The sequence below is a fragment of the Muntiacus reevesi genome, chromosome 13 (assembly GCF_963930625.1).
Source record: "Muntiacus reevesi chromosome 13, mMunRee1.1, whole genome shotgun sequence".
In the NCBI taxonomy this organism is placed as follows: Eukaryota; Metazoa; Chordata; class Mammalia; order Artiodactyla; family Cervidae; genus Muntiacus; species Muntiacus reevesi.
Genome location: NC_089261.1, coordinates 17,597,813 through 17,620,314, shown reverse-complemented (window position 1 = coordinate 17,620,314; position 22,502 = coordinate 17,597,813). Strand labels below are relative to the sequence as shown.

The following is a 22,502-nucleotide window of genomic DNA, read 5'->3' as shown; positions in this document are numbered from 1 at the left end:
TGCTTCTAGGGAAGGCAACTGGGCTTCTGGGAGACTTTTCACGTTATTCCATTTATACTTTTTGAATTTAGTGCCAGGTGAATGTTAACTATTTAAGAACTAAATATAATTTTAAGAAAAAAGAAGACAGCAGTGCTTAGCTCTGGAAAAGGGAACCCTGCCTCATTTCTGGACTCTATAGGGCTCAGCACTGAAATCCCTCAATTGTGAGAATAAGAGGCCCACCCTCCTTCCTCATATTCCTTCTAGGAAAATACATCTGGCTCAAGCCATGACTGCTAGATGATAACCTTACAAAGGTCTCCTGGGCAGGGGCATGTATTTAGTAACTATGGAAACTTCCAGTCCAATCCCTTGACTATTGGCCATTCGGGGTCTGAGGTTTTGGACTCAGTCAACTAGGTGGTACAGAGTTTAGAGCTGATGAAGAGACGTGGGGGAGAAAAGCATCTTTTGTTATGGACTGAATGCTTGTGTTCCCCCCAAATTCATGACCTCACTGTGACTGTACTGGGGGAGAGGCTCTTTAGGAAGTGACTAAAGTTAGGGGAGGTCATAAAGGTGGGGCCCTGATCTGATATAATTAGTGTCCTTAAGAGGAGTGGGAAAGATGCCAGTTCACACCCCGCCCCCCACCCCGGCCATTCTTCCTCTCCACGGACACTCAGAGGAAAGGCTGTGTGAGGATAAAGTAGCCATATGCAAACCAGGAAGACAGCTTCTCACCAGAAACCAAACCCTGACAGAACTTCGTTCTTGGACTTTCCAGCCTCCAGAACTATGGAAAAATAAATTTCTGTTGTTTCAGCCACTCAGTCTGTGATACTTTTTTGTGGCAGTCTGAGATGACTAAGACAGACTACGATGTGCGTAAACTGTTGGGATAGAATTATAAGCTTGCTTTTAGTTGGCCTACTTGGATTTCCACTAGGCTTTCTGAAATTCATCTAGGCAATGTAAATAACACTGACAATGTTTGGCAGATGTGTCCATCTTTTCTTACTAGGCATCCCTGTATTCTCTCCCCACTGAGACGCAACTGTCATTGTGAAAGAGAGACAGTCATTGGCAGAGAAGTAAATGGAGCTCAGTATCCAGTCCACAGATATTTATGGAGAACCAAAATGTGCCTGGCTTTGTTTTCAGTTCTGGGATAAAGAATCACAGGACTGACAATGTTTATCTCTTTGCAAAGCTGAATGGCCCCTGGTGGCAGGCAGATTTATAAACAGGCAAACAAGCCAGATAATTTCAGAGTGACTGCTACTATGAAGGAAACAAAATGGAATAATGTGAGAGGAGGACAGGGTACTACTTTAAATGAGATGGTCAAGGAGGGCCTCCCTGAGGAAGTGACAGTTGAGAGCTCAATGACAAGAAAATGTCAGATGGGAGAAGAGTTTGGGAGGACCATTTCAAGGAGAGGAAAAATGCAAGTGCAAAGGCCCTGGGGGTAGATATGAGCTTTACATGCTACAGAAATATAGAGGCAACCTTGTGGCTCAGCTTGTAAAGAATCTGCCTGCAATGCAGGAGACCTGAGTTTGATCCCTGGGTTAGGAAGATCCCCTGGAAAAAGGCCACCCACTCCAGTATTCTGACTTGGAGAATTCCGTGGACTTTATAGTCCATGGAGTTGCAAAAAGTCAGACATGACTGAGCAACTTGCACTTTCATTTGGCATGTATTGGTGAACAGGAGGAAAAGCTTGATCCTTTTGAACTTCACTGGTCACAGTGAACATTCTGGATATTATTCCAGGACAGTGGTATTTCGTGGAAGAGTTTACATTTGGGAGTAATGTTATCTGAGTCATGTGATGATGGATATACATTTTACAATATCATAGAATTTTTTGAGGGCTGGCTAAATCTAAGAAGTCAGCCCATTATAAAAAAAAAAAGATTTCTAAATTTCATGAATCAAAACTCCCCTGGAAGAGACCTTGACTGGCAAATAGCCTCATTTTGTGATTTGTGGGACTTCTGGCAACTCCTACTGCTTGACCTGGGTGGTAATTATTAAAGCATTTGCCTTATAATAATTCACTAAGCCACACATTTCTTTTGTGTGGTTTCCTATATCTTTGTTTTACTCTCAATGAAAATAATTTCTTTTTTTCTTTTTAAGAAAAAGCTTCAGGACTTCCCTGGTGGCTCAGTGATAAAGAACCCACTTAACAATGCAGAAGACAGAGTTCGATCCCTGGTCCAGGAGTATCCCACATGCAGCAGAGAAGCTGGGCCCGTGGGCAACAGCTACTGAGCCCACGTGCTCTAGAACCTTGGAGCCGCAATTACTGTGCCCATGTGCTGCAACTACTGAAGCCCCTGTGCCCTAGAGCCCATGCTCTGCAATAGAAGTCACTGCAGTGACAAGCTTGCACACCGCTAGAGTAGCCTCCTCTTCTTGCAATTAGAGAAAAGCCCGCACAGCAACAAAGACTCAGCACAGTCAAAAATAAATAAATATTATATTAAAAAAAAAAAAAAGAAAAAGCTTCAGTTACAGAGTAAACTGAGGCCTAGAGAGGAAAAGTGACCAGCTTGAGGTAACACATCTGTCTTAATAAAGTTGGTCCTGAATTATTGCTATGCTCTTTTAAGAAGATGTGAAGGAGTAGAGGAGAGGAGTCCACCCTTCCCACTTCCCAACAGGATGACTGAGAAACTGAAGCAGTTTTCAGGCAATGATTCAACGGGGGTGGAAAAAAATAAAAAGACATCTATATCCTCGTCTCTTTAAAATGTGAGCAAGGAGATCAGAGTTTGATAATCCCTCTGCAATGTGGGAGACCTAGGTTCGATTCCTGGGTTGGGAAGATCCCCTGGAGAAGGGAAAGGCTACCCACTCCAGTATTCTGGCCTGGAGAATTCCATGGATTGTACAGTCCATGGGGTTGCAAAGAGTCAGACATGACCGAGTGACTTTCACTTTCACTAACTATAGTTGAAGATCACTATACTTCATGGACATGCATCCTCCTGCGTATGCTCCAAGTTTCCTACACTGAGCATGTGACTCTGTCTGAGAGCCTCTGGAACATTCCTGGCCCATACAGGAGGGAAGGCCAGAGAGTGGACTGTGTGTGAGCAGCCCTCAGCCACTGACAGAAAGGATTTGGTAGAGAGATACCCCAGTTCCCTTGCTCCTTGAGTGGGACAAACCTAGGATGTATTCTATACAGTGTCTCAGAGGCCCCCAGTGGAACTGAATCCTAGATGGTGACAGCAGTGACTGATCATAACTATATACTGAATCTGATGGCTTCCTTCCTTTCTTTATCACTTCTTAGGATCATCTCCAAAATAAATACTCGAAACCACCTTCCAAATAAACTACCCACACAAAAATCCTAGTTTGACCTCTTAGGTTACAGCTGAGGAAGTGAAATGGCTTGCCAAGTCATACAAGAAGCTAGTGGTTACCCATCATTTTAAGGACCCGTGTTCTGGTTTCTGGTCCAGGGCATTGTGATATTTCACTCTTCATGAACTGACATACCACGCGTGTGTGCTAAGTCGCTTCAGTCGCATGCAACTCTTTGCAACCCCATGAACTGTAGCCTGCCAGGCTCCTCTGTCTGTGGGATTCTCCAGGCAAAAACACTGGAGAGAGTTGCCATTTCCTCCTCCAAGGGATCTTCCCAACCCAGGGATGGAACCCACGTCTCTTATGTCCCCTGCATTGGCAGGCAGGTTCTTAACTGCTACCATGGATGCTTAGAAAAACAAAACTGGGGACTTCCTTGGTGGTCCAGTGGCTAAGACTCCACACTCCCAATGCAGGGGCCCAGATTTGATCCCTGTTTGGGGAACTAGATCCCACATGCTGCAACTAAAGAGTTCACATGCCACAGTGAAGATCAAAGATCCTGCGTGCTGCAACTAACACCTAGGACATCCAAATAAATAAGTGAATAAATTAATATTTTAAAAAATTGGATCGCATTCATAATAGTCAGAAGGTGGAAATAATGCAAGTTTCCATCAAGGAATGAATAAATAAAAACAATATGGTATATCTATGGAATGGAGTATTATTCAGCCACTGAAAGGAATGAAGTACTGATATACACAACACAGATTAGATGAACGTTGAAAACATCATGCTAAGTGCAGGAAGTCAGAGACAAAAGACTCCATATTGTATGATTCCATTGGTAGGAAATGTCCAGAATAGGCAAATCCATAGACGAAGAAGGCAGATTGGGGGTTTCCAGGAGCTGGATGGTAGAGGGAACGGGGGAGTGACTCCTTTATATGCACGGCATTTTCCTTTGGGGTTTTGAAAACATTTTGGAACTTGGTGTAGATGGACTGCATGACATTGAAAATGTTCTAAATGCCACTGAATTGTACACTTTAAAATGGCTAATTTTATGTTATGTGATTTTCACCTCAATTGAAAAATAACAGCTAGGATTGGTCCTAGGACAAATGGTAGAGGTGTACAGTTTATCCTTTTTAACCATCTTGCAGGGTAACACCTCCACCCCAGGCTCTACTGCCGTCTCTCAGAACTTAGGTGGCTCAGTACAGCAGAAGCTAATCATGACACTCATTCTAGGTAACATCTAGGCCTACAGCTTTCTAACTTCATTAATTCATTTCTTAGTAACACTTATGGCACAGCTATTATCTGCCAGTCACTGGGGTAGATGCTAGTGATGACGTGATTGACAAAACCGGACCCAGGCTCCATGCTCACAGAGCTTACGATCCAGTAGGGAAGAGAAACATTAATCAAATAATCATCCAGTCATTGTCTGTGACAAATGCTAGGAAGGACAACTGTGATCTAGTGAGAGGGATGTGACTGAGCCAGGAGCTCAAGGAAGGCTTCCTGGAGGAAGTGACAAATAGGTCATGATTTGAACACTGTAGGTGTTAGTAGTGAAAATTGTCTATCAAACCCTATTATGTGCCTGTCATTGTGCTTGCTACATCAACTCATAACTCCCAAAAGTCCTTTGAAGGTTCTGCTACTGTTATCACTTACATTTTATAGATAAAGAAACTGAAGCTCAGAGAGGTCAAGTGGCTTGCTTAAGGTCACACAGCAAGGAAACCATGGAACCAGTGGTTTAATCAGACATGGGTAACCAGACCAATATAAAAATTTAGGCCTCATGGACAGGCCAGTGGGTAAGAGATCACCTTAGGTGGACCAATGGGTCAGGATACTCAAAATTTTAAATATAAAGCTGAAATGGTCATTCGGTGAAGGAGATCAAACTAGATGCTTTTCTGTTTCTGTTTTATTCTTTGACTTCTGATAACTCTGGGCCCATATTTCTTACTGTTACCAAACTCATTAACATGTGAAAGTTGGAGGCTATGAAATGCTTGATATAATCAAGAAGGTGAATCACTTAGTAAATTAGTAAGGAGAACACCAATGACAGTGATCATGAACACAATACCTCCAGCAACTCCTAGGTGGCAATAAAGAGCAATGACAAATGTTACCAGTCTTCCAAAAAAATTACATGTCTGTATTTTTAAGTATGAATGAAAATGATAAAAATTCCAAGTAGTACAGGAGGTGTTGAATAAAAAAAAAGTCCCCCTCACACTTTCACTTAAATCTCTTCTTTTTTCTTCTCAAAATTAACTGGTTGAGGGTTTTTTATCTACTTTTAGGAGGCTTGTTTTGTTTTAAATGCATTTTTTTTTCCAGAAAAGGTATTTGCTTATATTACTCTCCATTAAAAAAAATGACACACTTGGAACTTTCTCCCCTTAGTGTATCTTTCCACGTCAGCACATACCGAGCTCCCTCACTTTTTGGCTGCAGAATCCATAACAGTAATAGTTAACATCTGCAGAGTGCTTACTGTATACCCGGCACTGTCCTAAGTACTGTCCTTGTTTCAACCCACTTAATCCTCACAAAATCCTAAGAGATACATTCTATTATCATCATCCCCACTTTACATATGAGAAAACTAAGGCACAAGTAGATAAGTAACTTGCCCAACATCACAAAGCCAGTAAGCTCTGGGGCCAGAATTCAGATGCAGGAAATTTGATTCCCAAGTCTACACTCTTAATGACCATGCTAAACTACTATAGCATAAATATATCATAATTAATTTTATCTTTATTTTCTGAAGGCTCTTTAAAAATTATAATTTTTTCAAAATTGTGCTAAAATATACTGTTGTAAAATGTACCTGGGATCTTGGCTTTATTCATGTTTGATGAGGCCAACAGATCAGGAGAGGAATGCCATGGAAAAGATAGCTTGTTACTCTCAGTTCCCAAAAGGAGGGGGTGGGAGGTGTGCCACACCACACAGCCAAGAGAGGGAACCCTGAGGGTGGCCACAGGCAGAGAGAGTGAGGGGAAAGCATGTGCAGAAAGTCCTTATTGAGATTTCTCAGAGAAGGAATGGGTGAGGCAAGGTAAGCTGCTGAGCAGGTCTAGGACTGGACAGTTGGAATAATTTTGGTGGGCTCTGGGCCATAGGGCTGGTCCCTAGTTGTACTTCGCCCTGGGATGGTCAGGGCAAAGGAATTTTGCCTCCTGGAGTATAAAAGCCAGAGAAAGGAAGTAGTTCAGAATATGGGCTTTTGAGCTGTTGGTTTAATATGCAAGTCATTTAGTTAACTTGCCTAAATGACTTGTATATTCTAGGCAAGTCATTTACCATCACTAGGAATTAGTTGGGAGGGGAAGTCTCTCCCTGGTCTCTGGTCCCAAGATGTCCTAAAATGTAGACAATTAAAAATGATGAATACATATACAGAAATAAAACCTACCATTTAAACCGTTTTGATGATGGTGATCTAGTCGCTAAGTCGTATTCGACTCTTGTGACCCCAAGGACTGTAGCCCGTCAGGCTGCTCTGTCCACGGGATTCTCCAGGCAAGAATACTGGAGTGGGTTGCCACTCCCTTCTCCACTAAACTGCTTAGGTGGCATTAAATACATTCACACTGTTGTGCAATCATCACAACCATCCATCTCCAGAACCCTTTTCGTCTTGCAAAACAAACTCTGTACCTGTGAACTCCCTGTTCCCTCTTTCTTGAAGCCCCTGGCAACTACTATTCTACTTTCTGTCTGTATGAAGTTGACTACTTAAGTACCTCCATATGAGTGGAATCACAATAGTTATCCTTTGTGACTGGCTTATTTCACTTAAACATGATGTCTTCAAGGTTCATCCATGTTGTAGCATGTGCCAGAATTTCCTCTCTTTTTGAGGCTGAATAATATTCCATTAGGTGTATACTACAGTTTGATTATCTATTCATCCATTGATGGATACTTGGGTTATGTCTATCTTTCAGCTATTATAATAATGCTACAATGAACACTGGTTTACAAATATCTTTTTGGGACCCTGATTTCAATTCTTTTTGGCATATACCTGGAAGTGGGATTGCTGGATCATATGCTAGTTCCATTTTATGTACTTATTTATTTCAGAGGAACTGCCATACTGCCTTCATAGGGGCTGCACCAGTTTCTTGGAGAAGGCACTGGCAGCCCACTCCAATACTCTGGCCTGGACAATCCCATGGACGGAGGAGCCTGGTGGGCTGCAGCCCATGGGGTCGCTAAGAGTCGGACACGACTGAGCGACTTCACTTTCACTTTCACGCACTGGAGAAGGAAATGGCAACCCACTCCAGTGTTCTTGCCTGGAGAATCCCAGGGACGGGGAAACCTGATGGGCTGCCGTCTGTGGGGTCACACAGGGTCGGACACGACTGAAGTGACTTAGCAGCAGCACGGCACCAGTTTCTATTGCTATCACTATGTACTATAGTTCTAATTTCTCCACATTCTCCTATGTTTTCTTCAGAAGTTTTATCGTTTTAGGTTTTACATCTAGATCTAATCCATTTTCAGTCAACTTATATGTATGGTATGAGGCATGGGTTGAGGTTCATTCTTTAGCACAAGGGTATCTAATTGTTCTAACATTTTTGTTTTTCATCTTGGACTTTCACAAATAAAATTGATATCATATACCCATACAACTTAAGCTTTCCCAGTGGCTCATTGGTAAAGAATCCACCTGCAATTCAGGAGACACAGGTTTGATCCCTGAGTCTGGAAGATCCCCTGGAGGAGGGCATGGCAACCCATTCCAGTATTCTTGCCTGGAGAATCCCATGGACAGAAGAGCCTGGTGGGCTACAGTCCATAGGGTCTCAAAGAGTTGGACACGACTGAAGCAATTATGTTTGGGATTACTTTATCACAGCCTCTTCAAAACTGAATGTTATCAAGGCCTCCCTGGTGGCTCAGTGGCAAAGAGTCCACCTGGAAATGTAGGAGACGTGGGTTTGGTCTCTGGGCCAGGAAGATCCCACATGCTCTGGCACAACTAAGCCTGGGCACCATCCTACCGAGCCTGTATCCAGAGCCGGTGAGTGGCAGCCGTCGAGCCTGCGTATCCGAGAGCCTGCGCTCTGCAACAGAGAAGCCACCACAGTGAGAGGGCTGCCTGGGTGGCTCAGCTGGTAACGAATCCGCCTGCAGTGCGGGAGACCTGGGCTCCATCCCTGGGTTGGGAAGATCCCCTGGAGAACGGAAAGACTACCCACTCCAGGATTCTAGCCTGGGGAATTCCATGGACTGTACAGTCCATGGGGTCGAAAAGTGTGGGACCTGACTGAGCGACCTTCACTTTCACCACGATCAGAAGCATGCACACCACACGTAGAGAGCAGCCCCTGCTCTCCACAACTAGAGAAAAGCCCGCATAGTAACCAAGACCCAGCGCAGCCAAAAATTAAAAAACAAACAAACTGAACAATATCACATTAAAATTTTTTTCGCAGCCTCATCAGTAAAAATGGTATTTCACTGTTTTGGTATATATTTGCTGATTTGTGAACTAGGTAGACCAACTTTTCATTAATGGTCACTCATACTTTGGGGCTCCCCTGGTGGGTCAGTTGTAAAGAATCCACCTGCCAGTGCAGGAGATGTGGGTTCGATCCCTGGGTTGGGAAGATCCCCTGGAGAAGGGAACGGCAAACCACTCTAGTATTCTTGCCTCAGAAATCCCACGGACAGAGGAGCCTGGGAGGCTACGGTCCACGGGGTGCAAAAGGTTGGACATGACTTAGTGACAACAACAACTTATACTTTACCTAGGTTAAAAAAAATCTCATTTATTAAAATAATAAAATTAATAAAAGCTAATGTTTACTGAACAACTTCAGAGGCAAGTCCTATAGATAATCCCTCCCCTCTTGCTAAAACATTTATCTCAGGGATGTGGTTGTAAGCCAGAACTATGCTAACCTTGATTCTCACATGACGCTATGACATGTTACCGTGAGAAAGAAGAGCAGGGTATTTGTCTGCTGGTTTGGGTAGAGAGGCCTTCCTTCTCTCAGTACATTGATGAGGAACTTCTTAGCTCGAGATGCTCCTCTCATAAGGGAAGTTTGAGGACAATGAATTATACACAAAAGAGAAAAGAACTGAGAGAATCAAAGAGAATCAGAGCCATACTCTGCTGACTTCAATGATATTCTGGATCAAATTAACCTTGACATTTGTCCTCTGTCTGAAATTCTCCATTATGAAAACCAGTAACTTCTCTTGCTGTTTAAGTCAATTGGATTTTCTGTTGCTTACAACCAAAAAGCATTGTAAAACATACACTCAATTTAGCTCCTATTCTTTTTTCTGGGCCATGTCATGCAGGATCTTAGTTCCCCAACCAGGAATCAAAGTCGAGCTCCCTGCAGTAGAAAAGCAGAGTCTTAACCACTGGACCGCCAGGGAAGTCTGTATTCTTAATTGCAGCATGCAGGATCTCCAGTCTTCACTGCAGCAGTCAGGATCTTTAGTTGTGGCATGTGGGATTTAATTCCCTGATTAGGGATCAAACTTGGGCCCTCTGCATTGGGAGCATGGAGTCTTAGACCACTAGGGAAGACCCTATTTTTAAACATTAGGAATGGAGTAGATTTTTCTTCTATGAATATCAATTATTGAACATAGAAAATAAATTTTAGACATGAAAGTGAGACCTCAGAGCTTTTTAAATATTTGATAAGATCCCAGAGGGAAAAAAAATGTGTTGTAGTTACCACAAATCTGTTCTAAAAGTTCAGCCCACACAAATTTATGTCAAACTTGCAACTAATTAGAGAAAACGGGAAAGAGGTATTAAGTCATTTCATTCTGTTATCTGTAATAAGTAGCTTTGTTATTTTTTCTTAGTTATGAACTAAAAGATGAGAGTCGATTCATGATTTATGGGAGTTAGTTTAATGATGTGATTAAGAACATGCATGTCAGAATCAAACTGGCTGGCTCAAATCCTAACACTTTGCAGTTGTGTGACCTTGAACAAGTTACTTAACTTCTCTGAGCCTCAGTTCCCACAAAGGCAAAGATGAATTAATAATAGTACTTATATTTAGGGTTGTCAATGGCATCTGAGTGAAAGTACATTTTAAGGGTTTAGCAGAATACTTGGCAGATCAGTTCAGTTCAGTCACTCAGTCATGTCAGAACTCTTTGCAACCCCATGGACGGCAGCATGCCAGGTTTCCCTGTCCATCACCAACTCCCAGAGCTTGCTCAAACTCATGTCCATTGAGTCTGTGATGCCATCCAACCATCTCATCCTCCATTGTCCCCTTCTCCTCCCACCTTCAATCTTTCCCAGCATAAAGGTCTTCTCAAATAAGTCAGTCCTTTGCATCATGTGGCCAAAGTGAGCTTCTGCTTTAGCATCAGTCCTTCTAGTGAATATTCAGGGTTGACTTCCTTTAGGATTGACTGGTTTGATCTTCTTGCAGTTCAAGGGACTCTCAAGAGTCTTCTCCAACACCGCAGTTCAAAAGCATCAATTCTTCGGCGCTTAAGCTTTCTTCATAGTCCAACTCTCATATCCATACATGACTACTGGAAAAACCATAGCTTTGACTAGACAGACCTTTGTTGGCAAAGTAATGTCTCTGCTTTTTTTTTTTTTCTGCTTTTTAATATGCTGTCTAGGTTGGTCATAGCTTTTCTTCCAAAGAGCAAGCATCTTTTAATTTCATGGCTGTGGTCACCATCTGCAGTGATTGTGGAGGCCAAGAAAATAAAGTCTGCCACTGTTTTCACTGTTTCCCCATCTACTTGCCATGAAGTGATAGGACTGGATGCCATGATCTTAATTTTCTGAATGTTGAGTTTTAAGCCAGCTTTTTCACTCCACTCTTTCACTTTCATCAAGAGGCTCTTTAGTTCTTCTTCGCTTTCTGCGATAAGGGTAGTGTCATCTGCATATTTGAGGTTATTTTCCTGACAATCTTGATTCCAGCTTGTGCTTCATCCAGCCCAGCATTTTACATGATGTACTCTGCATATAAGTTAAATAAACAGGGTGACAGTATACAGCCTTGATGTACTCCTTTCCCAATTTGGAACCAGTCCATTGTTCCATGTTCAGTTATAACTGTTGCTTCTTGACCTGCATACAGATTTTCAAGGAGGCAGGTAAGGTGGTCTGGTACTCAGATCTCTTGAAGAATTTTCCAGTTTGTTGTGATCCACACAGTCAAAGGCTTTGGTGCAGTCAATAAAGCAGAAGTAGATATTTTCCTGGAACTCTCTTGCTTTTTCTAGGATCCAATGGATGTTGGTAATTTGATCTCTGGTTCCTCTGCCTTTTCTAAATCCAGCTTGAACATCTGGAAGGTCTCGGTTCACATACTGTTGAAGCCTTGCCTGGAGAATTTTGAGCATTACTTTACTAGCATGTGAGATGAGTGCAACTGTGATAGTTTGAACATTCTCTGGCATTGACTTTCTTTGGATTGGAATGAAAACTGACCTTTTCTAATCCTGTGTCACTGCTGTTTTCCAAAGTTGCTGGCATATTGAGTGCAGCACTTTAACAGCATCATCTCTTTGGATTTGAAATAGCTCAGCCAGAGGTCCACCACCTCCACTAGGTTTGTTCGAAGAGATGCTTCTTAAGGCCCACTTGACTTTGGACTCCAGGATGTCTGGCTCTAGGCATCTGACTTGGCAGATAGTGAGCCATAATACTATTATTATTATAGTTACTCATTTTTTCTTTTAATGGTTAAACAACTTCTTTGGCGGCAAAAGAGCTATTTTGAGAATTGTAGAATATGGAGAGACTGAAGAACAAACCTTATTTAGCCAGATGCTGTCTTCCTCAGTCACTGAGGTTTTACTGTCTTCTCTGGGATTGCAAAGTTAGAAATGACTAAGCGTGCGTACACACACACACACACACACACACACACACACACACAATTTTTGCAGTTTCCAAGGAAAAGATGCTACACTGCTTTTGAGCACTTTGAGGCCAGAATTGAGTCCTGGTGTGAGTTATCTCAAAAATAACCCTGGAAATCAGCCAATAAGTCTATTCAAAGGCAACAGACTGTAATTTAGTGCTTTGGACTAGTGGCTAGTGGCAAGTAGTCATGTTGGGAGCTGGAACTTTGGAACCAGACTAAAAGTGTGAAAAGTGTTAATTGCTCAGTCATGTCCAACTCTTTGTGGCCCCATGGACTATAGCCTACCAGGCTCCTCTGTCCATGGTATTCTTCAGGCAAGAATACTGGAGTGGGTTGCCATTCCCTTCTCCAGGGGGATCTTCCCAACCCAAGGACCAAACCTGTGTTTCCTGCGTTGGCAGGCAGATTCTTTACCATCTGAGGCACCAGGGAAGCCCCAACCATGCAAGTTCAAATCCTACCTCTACCACTTTTTCCTCATGGGACCTTAGGCAAGTTACTTAACCTTCCCACACCTCAGTTTCCTTGTTGGTGGACAATAAATAGTGGCTTCCTCAGTTGGTTCTTGAGATGACTATATGGCACAGAGTGCTTAGAACAGTGTCTGGCATAATGTGAGCCCTTAAAAAGCATCATCTCCATTTCTGTTTGGTTGAAAGGCAGTTATTCAAGAACCTGATACTTCTTTTCTGTTGGAGCTGTGCAGTTTCCCTCCAGCTTGTTTCTGAAGCTCATTACAGAGACATGTAGGGTTATAAAAGGCAACAGAAGCATGCCACTCATTAAAGGTGAACCAGCTTTGTCCATTGTTTCCACGAGGGGGCAGTCCAGACTCAAAGGAAGCCTCACAAGTCGCCCACACAAGTCGGGCTTCATTTGGGTCCATAACTTTGTGAAGTAACTTCCGGGTGTACATGGATTTTCATAACTTCTGTTTTCCAATCCATCACTTATTAAAGTGATCAAGGAATTAGGGAGAATGTTTGACGACAGGACTTTGAACCAATTCCTTGGTGAATCACACCTTCCTTCTGAAATCAGGTTTAGGGGACTTCCCTCCTGGTCCAGTGGTTGAGACTCCATGATCCCAATGCAGGGGGTCTGGGTTTGATCCCTGGTCAGGGAACTAGACCATATGCTACAACTAAGAGTTCACATGCTGCAACTAAAAATCCTGTGTGCTGCAACTAAGACCCAATACAGCCAAATAAATAAATAAAATTAAAAAAAAAACCAACCCAAATCAAATTTAAATCTGATAATAAAGTAAAAGATGATGGGGTAACTTTTGGTTCTGTTCTCTTTCCCCCTTTCTCCCTTATTCATTATTTATTTATTCATTCTTACAGACAACAAATAATTACGAAAAACCTTCCAAATGCCAGGCACCAAGAATGCAGAGGTGAAAAAGATTAACATGGTTCATGCTCTCCTAGGGGCTGATAGTCTCTGAGAAAGACAATTTTTGAAAAAAATTGACCATTACACAATTGACTATTGTATCTACCACCGTGATAAGACCTCAAAGTAAAACTGCAGGCTGTGTGAGCAGGCAAAGGGAGACCCCAACATTCTTGAAAAATTGGCATATTCAAGACTTCCGTGAATACAAGAATCTACCCTGAGGCAAAGGAGTGAACATTAGCTAGAGGAAGGGGACTTGGGAAGAAGAAACGGTTTACTCATTCAACAATATTTTTAGGTTATCTGTTGTGGGCTACATCATCTTCTAGGTGTGGAGGAAATTTAAAAGAGTAATATGCTAATGAGGGACCAGAAGTGGGTGGCTACCTTTGACAGGGGTTAGCTCATCTCTTTCTGAGAAGCTGAGACCTGGGGAAAGAGGAAGAGCCAGTCTTGTGAAAATCTGGGAAACAGTGTTATGGGCAGAGGAAATAGCACATATAAGGGCCCCATAGCGGGAATGGTCTTGGCAAGTTTGGGGAACAGCCAGTGGGCCAGTGAGTGGCTATAGCAGAGGGAAGTATGGGCAGTGGTAGGCGATGACATGGATCACAGTCTTGTTCTAACTCAATGAAACTATGAGCTATGCTGTGTAGGGCCACTCAAGACGGATGGGTCATTGTTGAGAGTACTGACAAAATGTGGTACACTGGAGAAGGGAATGGTAAACCACTTCAGCATTCTTGCCTTGAGAATCCCTTAGAATTGCGGCATTGGAGAAGACTCTTGAGAGTCCTTTGGACTGCAAGGAGATCAAATCAGTCAATCCTAAAGGAAATCAACCTTGAATATTCATTGGAAGGACTGATGTTGAAGCTCCAATACTTGGGCCATCTGAAGCGAAGAGCTGACTCACTGGAAAAGACCCTGATACTGGGAAAAACTGAAGGCAGGAGCAGAAGGGGGATGACAGAGGACGAGATGGTCGGATGGCATCACTGACTCGATGGACATGAGTTTGAGCAAACTCCAGGAGATGGTGAAGGACAGGGAAACCTGGTGTGCTGCAGTCTGTGGGGTTACAAAGAGTTGGACATGACTGTGCAACTGAACGAACAGGAGATGACATCTAAGAGGCAGCAAAGGTCTGATTTTGGAAGCCGTGGTAAAAGTTTGGGTTTTAATTGCATGGAAGGCCATTGGGGGGATGGATTGGGTTTCAGCAGAGGAACGTGGTCCCATTTAGGTTTTGAGCTCACTCTGATCTGAAGTGAGGTGCTGATGCTGGAGGAGGATGAATGTGAAAGCAGGGTATGGAAGGCAGAATAAAGAACCCCCAAAGACATCCCAGGAACCTGTGTTAGGTTCAGTCAGTGAAGTTGCTCAGTCGTGTCTGACTCTTTGCGATCCCATAAACTGTAGCCTACCAGGCTCCTCCATCCATGGAATTTTCCAGGCAAGGGTACTGGAGTGGATTGCCATTTCCTTCTCCAGGGGATCTTCCCAACCCGGGGATCGAACCCAGGTCTCCCGAATTGCAGGCAGACGCTTTACCATCTGAGCTACCAGGGAAGCCCCTTGTGTTAGGTTACACAACAGAAAAGAAAGAAAGATAATGCTAAGTTGTGTCCAACTCTTGTAACCTATGGACTGTAGCCTGCCAGGCTCCTCTGTTCATGGGATTCTCCAAGCAAGAATACTGGAGTGGGTTGCCATTTCCTGCTCCAGGGGATCTTCCTAACCCAGGAATTGAACCCAGGTCTCCAGTACTGTAGGCAGGCTCTTCACAGCTTGAGCTATGCAGGAACACAACAAAGGAATTTAAGTGGCAGATGGAATTGAGATTGCTAACCAGCTGCCTTTAAATTACAAAGATTTTCCTGGTTATCTGGGTGGGTCCAATGTTATCATAAGGGTCCTTAGATGGGGAAGAGGAGGGCAAAGGAGTCAGAACCAGAGAGATGACATGTGCAAAACAGTGTAGTGGCCTTTGCTGATTTTGAAGATGGGAGGAGGCCAGGAAGCAAGAAATGAGGGTGGCCTCCAGATGGTGGAAAAGTCAAGCAAAGGGATTTTCCCTGAGAGCCTGTAGGGAGGAATGCAAGCCTGTCAGCAGCTTGATTTTTGCCCAGTGAGATCTGTTGCAGATGTTTAACCTCCAGAACAGTAAGATAACAAATATGGACTGTGGGACTTCCCTGGTGGCCCAGTTGTTAACACTCCACGCTCCCAATGCAGGGGGCCTGAATTCCAGCCCTGGTCAGGGAACTAGATCTGACAAAAACTAGATTTGCAACTAAAAGCCCACATGCTAGGTCTTCCCTGGTGGTGGGATCCGCCTGCCAATGCAGGACAGATTAAGGTCTGATCCTTAACCTGGGAGGATCCCACCTGCCAAGGGGCAACTAGCTGGTGCACCACAAGCACTGAAGCCTGAGTGCCCCAGAGCCCAAGCTCTGCAACAAGAGAAGTCACTGCAATGAGAAGACCATGCACTGCAACGAAGAGCAGCCCCTGCTCACCGCAACTAGAGGCAGCCAGGACACAGCAGTGAAGACTCAACGCAGCCAAAAATAAATAAATAATTAAATTTAAAAAAGAGCCCGCAGGCTGCAACTAAAGACTCCACACACCACAACTAAGACCCAGTGAACCAACTGTGTGTGTGCGTTTAGTTGCTCAGTCGTGTCTGACTCTTTGCGACCCTATGGAGCCCACCAGGCTCATCCGTCCATGGAATTCTCCAGGCAAGACTACTGAAGTAGGTTGCCATTTCCTTCTCCAGGGGGATCTTCCCAACCCAGGGATCGAACCTGGGTCTCCTGCATTACAGGCAGATTCTTTAATGTCTGAGCCACCAGGGAAGTCAAATACATAAAAATAAATAAATGAGAAAGAAATGTGGATTGTTTTCAAGTCACCAAGTTTGTAGTCTTTGTGATAGCATCGATCAGAAACACACAGGAAGACCTCTAAGAAGACTACTGTCATTGTTTGGATGAGTTTTGGTAATGGCTTAAGAAATATTTACCTTACCTACTAAATGTTGGGATCAGTCTTAGGCCCTCTTTCATGCTGGCCGTCAAGTTGCCCCTTGCCCCTCTGTCACCTTTACAGAGGCAGGACTTGGCCTTTCCTGAGTTCCTGTCAATATCCTCGCTCCAGAGCACAAGCAGTCCCCATACATGGGATTCCATGTCACCCAGTGGAATCGACACTTGGTGGTGGTGCCAGGAGCAGATGGCTTGGGAAAACTAAAGGGCAGGGCACCTTGGTGAACCGGCGTATGGTTATACGCTTTGACTGGACCGTCACAGATCTGACCTGACCACTCACCCAAGGTCTAGAACAGGTTCACAAGATGAAACGCAGGTTTACCTGACACACACACAAAAGCACTGAGTCAACTCTGTACTTCCCTCTCCTGACCTTCAATAAATTAATCTGTTGAAACAATCAATCAATCAATCTGTTGGAAAGGGAATTCCTTCTTTCTGTGGCCTTCTCTAGGGATGGATGGGTGATGCCTTGGTATCAAGCATCTGTGTATTTGTCAAACTGGAATTCAAAGTGTCTTGATCCAGAGACCTATTTTTAATAGGGTAACTCTCCAGGCTCAAACATTCAACATCCATGAATAATTTTTTTAAGGATTGGTAGTAACCAATGAGGGTTTCCCTGGTGGCTCAGATGGTAAAGCATCTGCCCGCAATGTAGGAGACCCGGGTTCGATCCCTGGGTCAGGAAGATCCCCTGGAGAAGGAAATGGCAACCCATTCCGTTACTCTTGCCTGGAAAATTCCATGGACGGAGGAGCCTGGTAGGTTACAGTCCATGGGGTCGCAAAGAGTCGGACACGACTGAGCGACTTCACTCACTCACTCAGTAACCAATGAATGTGGACACTATCTTAGAATGCTTTTCTTAAAAAAAATCAGCAACCCAAGACAGTCCCTTATATTTAGAAGCCTGAATCTAGGGTTACATATCAAGATACATGTACAACGCTATTTTGCTGAATGCAGCTGTCATAGTGTGGGCCAGAGATAATTTGAGATTCAGGAGCTGAGGCCAGCAATTTTATGTCTGCATCTGCTTCTGCCCGTAACTTGCGGGTAAAGACAGGGCCACTTCAAAGGCTGTAGTCAAATCACCCTTAGCAAAGCACAGATCATTGGGTCAGGGACATTCCCTCCCTGAGGCTTCGCCCCCGGAGACAGTCAGTGCTCCCTTCTGCAAAGGGGCTGCATGACACTGTTCCTTGCCTCTGCCTTGGCACTCTCACATGTCCTTCTGTTTCTCTATGTGCCTGTTCTCCACTAGCCTGATAACTGTTCCCAGGGGTCTCTATCCTATTGGAATCTCCAAAGTCTAGCACAGTTTCTATGGCTGAACAAGTGTTCTGTCAATAAAGATCTGATGAGGAAATGGAGGGGAGGGACAGCACGACGGGGAAATTGTCTGGAAAGCTAGCAGATGACTTTTACCCTGCTTGTGACAGGCATAGCAAGAAGCAGCCTGCTTAGAGAGGTTTTTTTTTTCTTTTTTTTTTCTTGTTCAGCATCTGTCTCTCCTTTCTTCTGGTAAAAAGCACTTTGGTTTTCCTTTGGGAAACCACCCTTCTCACACTCTCAATCCATAAAGTTTGGGTGGAGTTGACTTCACCCTCTGTTTCACTGGCTGAATTGTGACTCATTTCCCGCCAGAGAGGGCGCCACACAGCCTTGGACACTGCGTCACTCTGTGTTGGAAAGGAGGGCCACACCTGTGTGTTAATGGCTGGTATCCTAATGGTTTGGTTCCTGCTCCAGATCAATCATGCATTACTTCAAATTGAAATTTTTTTTCCTCCTTGTAACTATTATGGTAGAGTTACTTTATTTCCATAGACATTGCTTAGCTGGTAGGAAGAAATCTGAAGATGCTGGCAGATGCTGTGCCTCTGTGAAACCAAAATGTGCTCAGGAAGCTGAGAAGTAGATAAGGGAGATATTCTTAACAATGCTGAACACCAAGACCCAGCCATACCTGAAGTTATCTCTGGAATTTTCATTTTCAACTATATGAACAAGTAAACTCTTTGCTATAGACTTTTTTTTTTTTTTTTTTTTTTTTGGTCACTGTCTGCTGAAACAGTCCCCTGGCTCTTGGCCAACCCATTTTCTAACTGTGCTTTCTAGAGTGAAGCAGGGGTGATCTGAGTCCTGCAGAAGAAGACCATCACCTCACTCTGTCAACACTGAAACTTTCTGTCAGGACTTGGGGGACTGGAAAAAAAAATCAGACCCTCATCTTGAGCCCAGAGCTCTCTGACTTTAGTGGGGCCAACACTTTCGATGCCACCTAGAAGGGCACTTCAGGCCATAAGCTAGATATGAGTTGATACCTTGCTAGCCCAACCCTCGGACTTCCCTGGTGGCTCAGATGGTAAAGCAACTGCCTGTAATGTGGGAGACCTGGGTTCAATCCCTGGGTCAGGAAGATCTAGAGAAGTAAATGGCACCCCACTCCAGTATTCTTGCCTGGAAAATCCCATGGACGGAGGAACCTGGTAGGCTACAGTCCATGGACTCACAAAGAGTCGGACTCAACTGAGCGACTTCACTTTCACTTCTTTCTTTTGCCCAACCCTCAGCCTCTCTGTGGTCTTCCCTGAGGCTGGAATGAATGAGCCTGTTATGGTTATGGGAGGTCTCAAGAAGGTTGGGAACCGCAAGAAAACACAATGTATGCACCATGGTAGACCAGCTTTCTTAAAACCATTTTTATTCTGCCTCTCAGCAACACTTAATTTGATTTGGATAAAAGATCAGGAAGTCGAATACAAACAAACAGAAAACAAGGTGTGTGGAACAGAAATCAAGATCCATTTACTGGAATGATGCTAGGATCTCTGTGTGCTAAGAATCGGTATTCCTGGTTCATGTCCTCCTGGGACAAGTACTGGCTCATGACGGATGTCTGGGTGAAATGACAGGTGGAATCCGGTGTCCACCCGTGTTTATCTTTTGTGAGGGTCCAGGGTTTTTCCCAAATGCCTGTGATCCACAATAATCTAACAACAATGCTTTGTATTTGTGTAACAATGAGAATTTTCCCTCCAAGGGCAATCGTATCTATCATGGGAATTAATTCTCACACTGACCACTCTGAGCTAAGTAGGCAGGTGTTCTTATCTCCATTTTCCAGATGAAGAAATCTGAGGCACAGAAGGCTAAGAAACTTGCCTAAAATCAGCTTGCATAGATAGATAGTGGCAAAGGAGGCATTGAAATGCAGGTGTTTTGATTTAGACACTTGTTCATTCACTTAGAATAAGCTGTTTTTTTGTTTTTTTTTTTTTTTGCTTAGGAAGGTTATTTTCATGATTTCTAGTACTAGTTTTTGAAGTTAGTTTTAACATATACCCCCTATCATTCTGTTGTGTTAACCACTTAATATTTTCTTGGAGTCCACTTCCTTTTTTAAGTAAATGCATTTGAACAGAAAATTATATCCCTAAGTGGAGACTCATAAATGGAAAGTAATAAAATACACAGACTGAAAATAAAACCCACTAAGTAATTAAATTTTGTCTAAACAGAAGACTTTGAACCTGAGGTCAGCTCTTTATTAAGAAGGGAAACAAGTCAAAGGATCACAAAGATGTTGAGGACCCATGAGCACTAAACAGAGACTTTCTCTGAAATGTAATCAGGATGAAAAAGAAAAGTGCAAATGTTCTTTGTGATTCAGTGACATTTAACCTTGTGGCTGCAAATGACTTAAAGGTCACCTTTGTGTGCCACCATGGTATGTCTCGCACACGGGGTTAGCGTGTTCTGGCAGGCAGAATAATGGCGGCATTGCTAAACCAGTGGTCACACCTACAGGGTTTATATTTGACGGAAAAATAAATACAGTGGGTGGCGTTTCCAGGTGGCATCCAGGAAAATCAAAGATCTTGCCTGAGACTTGCTAAAGAGAGAGAGAGAGATTGAAGTAAGTTCATTAAACACAGGCAGTATCTTCTCAAAACTGGGATGGGAAGGATGCCCATGTACCTAAGGACTGACCACCAAGTAAATTCTCAGAGTCTGTCTGAGGTGACAAATGAGACTGTGGTCAAGTTGACCCATGGGGGATGCAAGCAAGGAGATGGAGTCAGGCGAGACAAGGCAAAAGACCAGAGAGCTCCTTCATCCCCCTTTGATGACGGAATGGAGCTGATGGAGGAGGAGCTACTAAAGGCCAAAGTGAAGCTATAACATGTAAAAATGAAAGGAAACAAGGCACAAATTCAGCTCTATTCAATGACTTTAAATATGCTACAAATGTGCTCCACGTTGCAAACCAGCATCCTTTACTCTTCCCAAAACTTCCCTCTCCTCCCAGATTTGGACTTCTTCCCCCATTAAAAGCAACGAAGATTTTCTGAGGCTCATCTCTGGAGAAGAGGAATGCACACATGGACACAACGGTTTTTGATATACTGAGACAGTGACGCTTAATTTTCTTAAGGAAAAAAAAAAAAAAACCAATGGCTTCAGCTGATCTGGCTTTGCTGCCTGGGTTTCCTAAATTTCGGACTTTGTTCTTGCTGCTGCTGCTGTTCTTTCTGGTTTGAGTTCATTTGCCAGGGACCTGCCGCTGGAGAGTCCTGGAGGAAAAGATCTCACAGTCTGAAGTCAAGGATCCATTCCTCAAAAACTCCTCTGGGGTGTGTGTGAATGAGGTCCATCCTCCATGCTCGTGGCTGACTGCTGGCTGTTCAGGCTCTGTGTGTAAAGAGACAGAGTGAGTGAGAGAGAGAGAGACAGACCAACAGATGGCAGGGGAGAGAGGGAGAGAGAAGAGAAAGAGAGAGAAGAGAGAGTAGAGCCTCTTCAGCAAGGGCTTCCTTCTTCAATGGCTAGTAGTCTAATTCACCCAGTGCTGACATGGACTAGCAGCTCTGCACACTTTTGAATCTAAGCACTGGCTTCTTTTTGAAAAATGTATTACTTGGAAACATGTTTTACATGTTGCACATGCAAAAATCCAACTGATACAGATGTAGGCACAATCATGGCCCCTGAGGCTTTCTGAATCTTATTCTCCTCCTCAAGGGTTAGCAGCACTGTTAACATTTGGGGTGCACCCTCCAGGCATTTTCCTCTACATTTAAGTCACAGCTATAGTTAGATCGAGCATCTCAAGGAGAAACAGGAACAAGCCATGCAAATTCCAAAGGACGAATACAATTCCAGGAAGAGGGACCAGCAAGTGCAAAGGCCTGGTGTGATGCTTGTGTTGCTCAAAGAAGAGGAATTCAGTGCAGTTGAAGCGGAGGAGGGAGGGAATAAGGGCTGGGAGATGTGGATGGAGAAGCAGAAACAAGATCCTTTGGGGCCTTATAAAGCCATAGTAAGGGAGGTATTTTCGCATTTAAATTGCAGTGTCGTATTCCATCCTATGAATGAACCAGTGTGTATTTAACTGTTCTCCCACTCTTGGACATTTAGGATGGTTCAAGGTTTCCTCTTTTTCAAGTGGAGCTGCCATGAGCATCATTGCACATCCTTGGTTCTCATCCCTGGGCTTCACATTTGAAACATCTGGAAGGTCCTAAAGCCTATTGATACCCTGCCCTATCACTGGAGATTCTAATTTAACTGGTCCAGGGTGGGCCCTGGGCATTGGGGATTTTCACGTGTAGGGAGGAGAATTACTGTTTTAGGTGCCTTTTTGTGACACTGAGAAGTAGACTGCTGGGCAAGTAGGCACACAGATATTAGAAAATGACCTTCTGAAAGACTGGCCCAATATACTGTTCCACCAACAATGTGGTATCCAGGTCTTCACACTCTCACCAACCTTGATATTATCACG

General features: G+C 43.7%; 1 protein-coding gene across 2 annotated transcripts in view; it reads right to left on the bottom strand.

Moving 5' to 3' along the window:
* Positions 1–20,753: 20,753 nt before the first annotated feature.
* TMEM233 (transmembrane protein 233) overlaps positions 20,754–22,502 on the bottom strand; it is a 43,552-nt gene continuing 41,803 nt past the window's right edge. For both annotated transcript variants that reach the window (XM_065904388.1, XM_065904387.1), the window contains exon 3: positions 20,754–21,409. Coding sequence is in view for 1 of the 2 variants with exons in the window: in XM_065904387.1 (XP_065760459.1) it covers positions 21,403–21,409 (7 nt within the window). In the remaining variant the exon portion in view is untranslated. The remainder of the gene's footprint in view (positions 21,410–22,502) is intronic.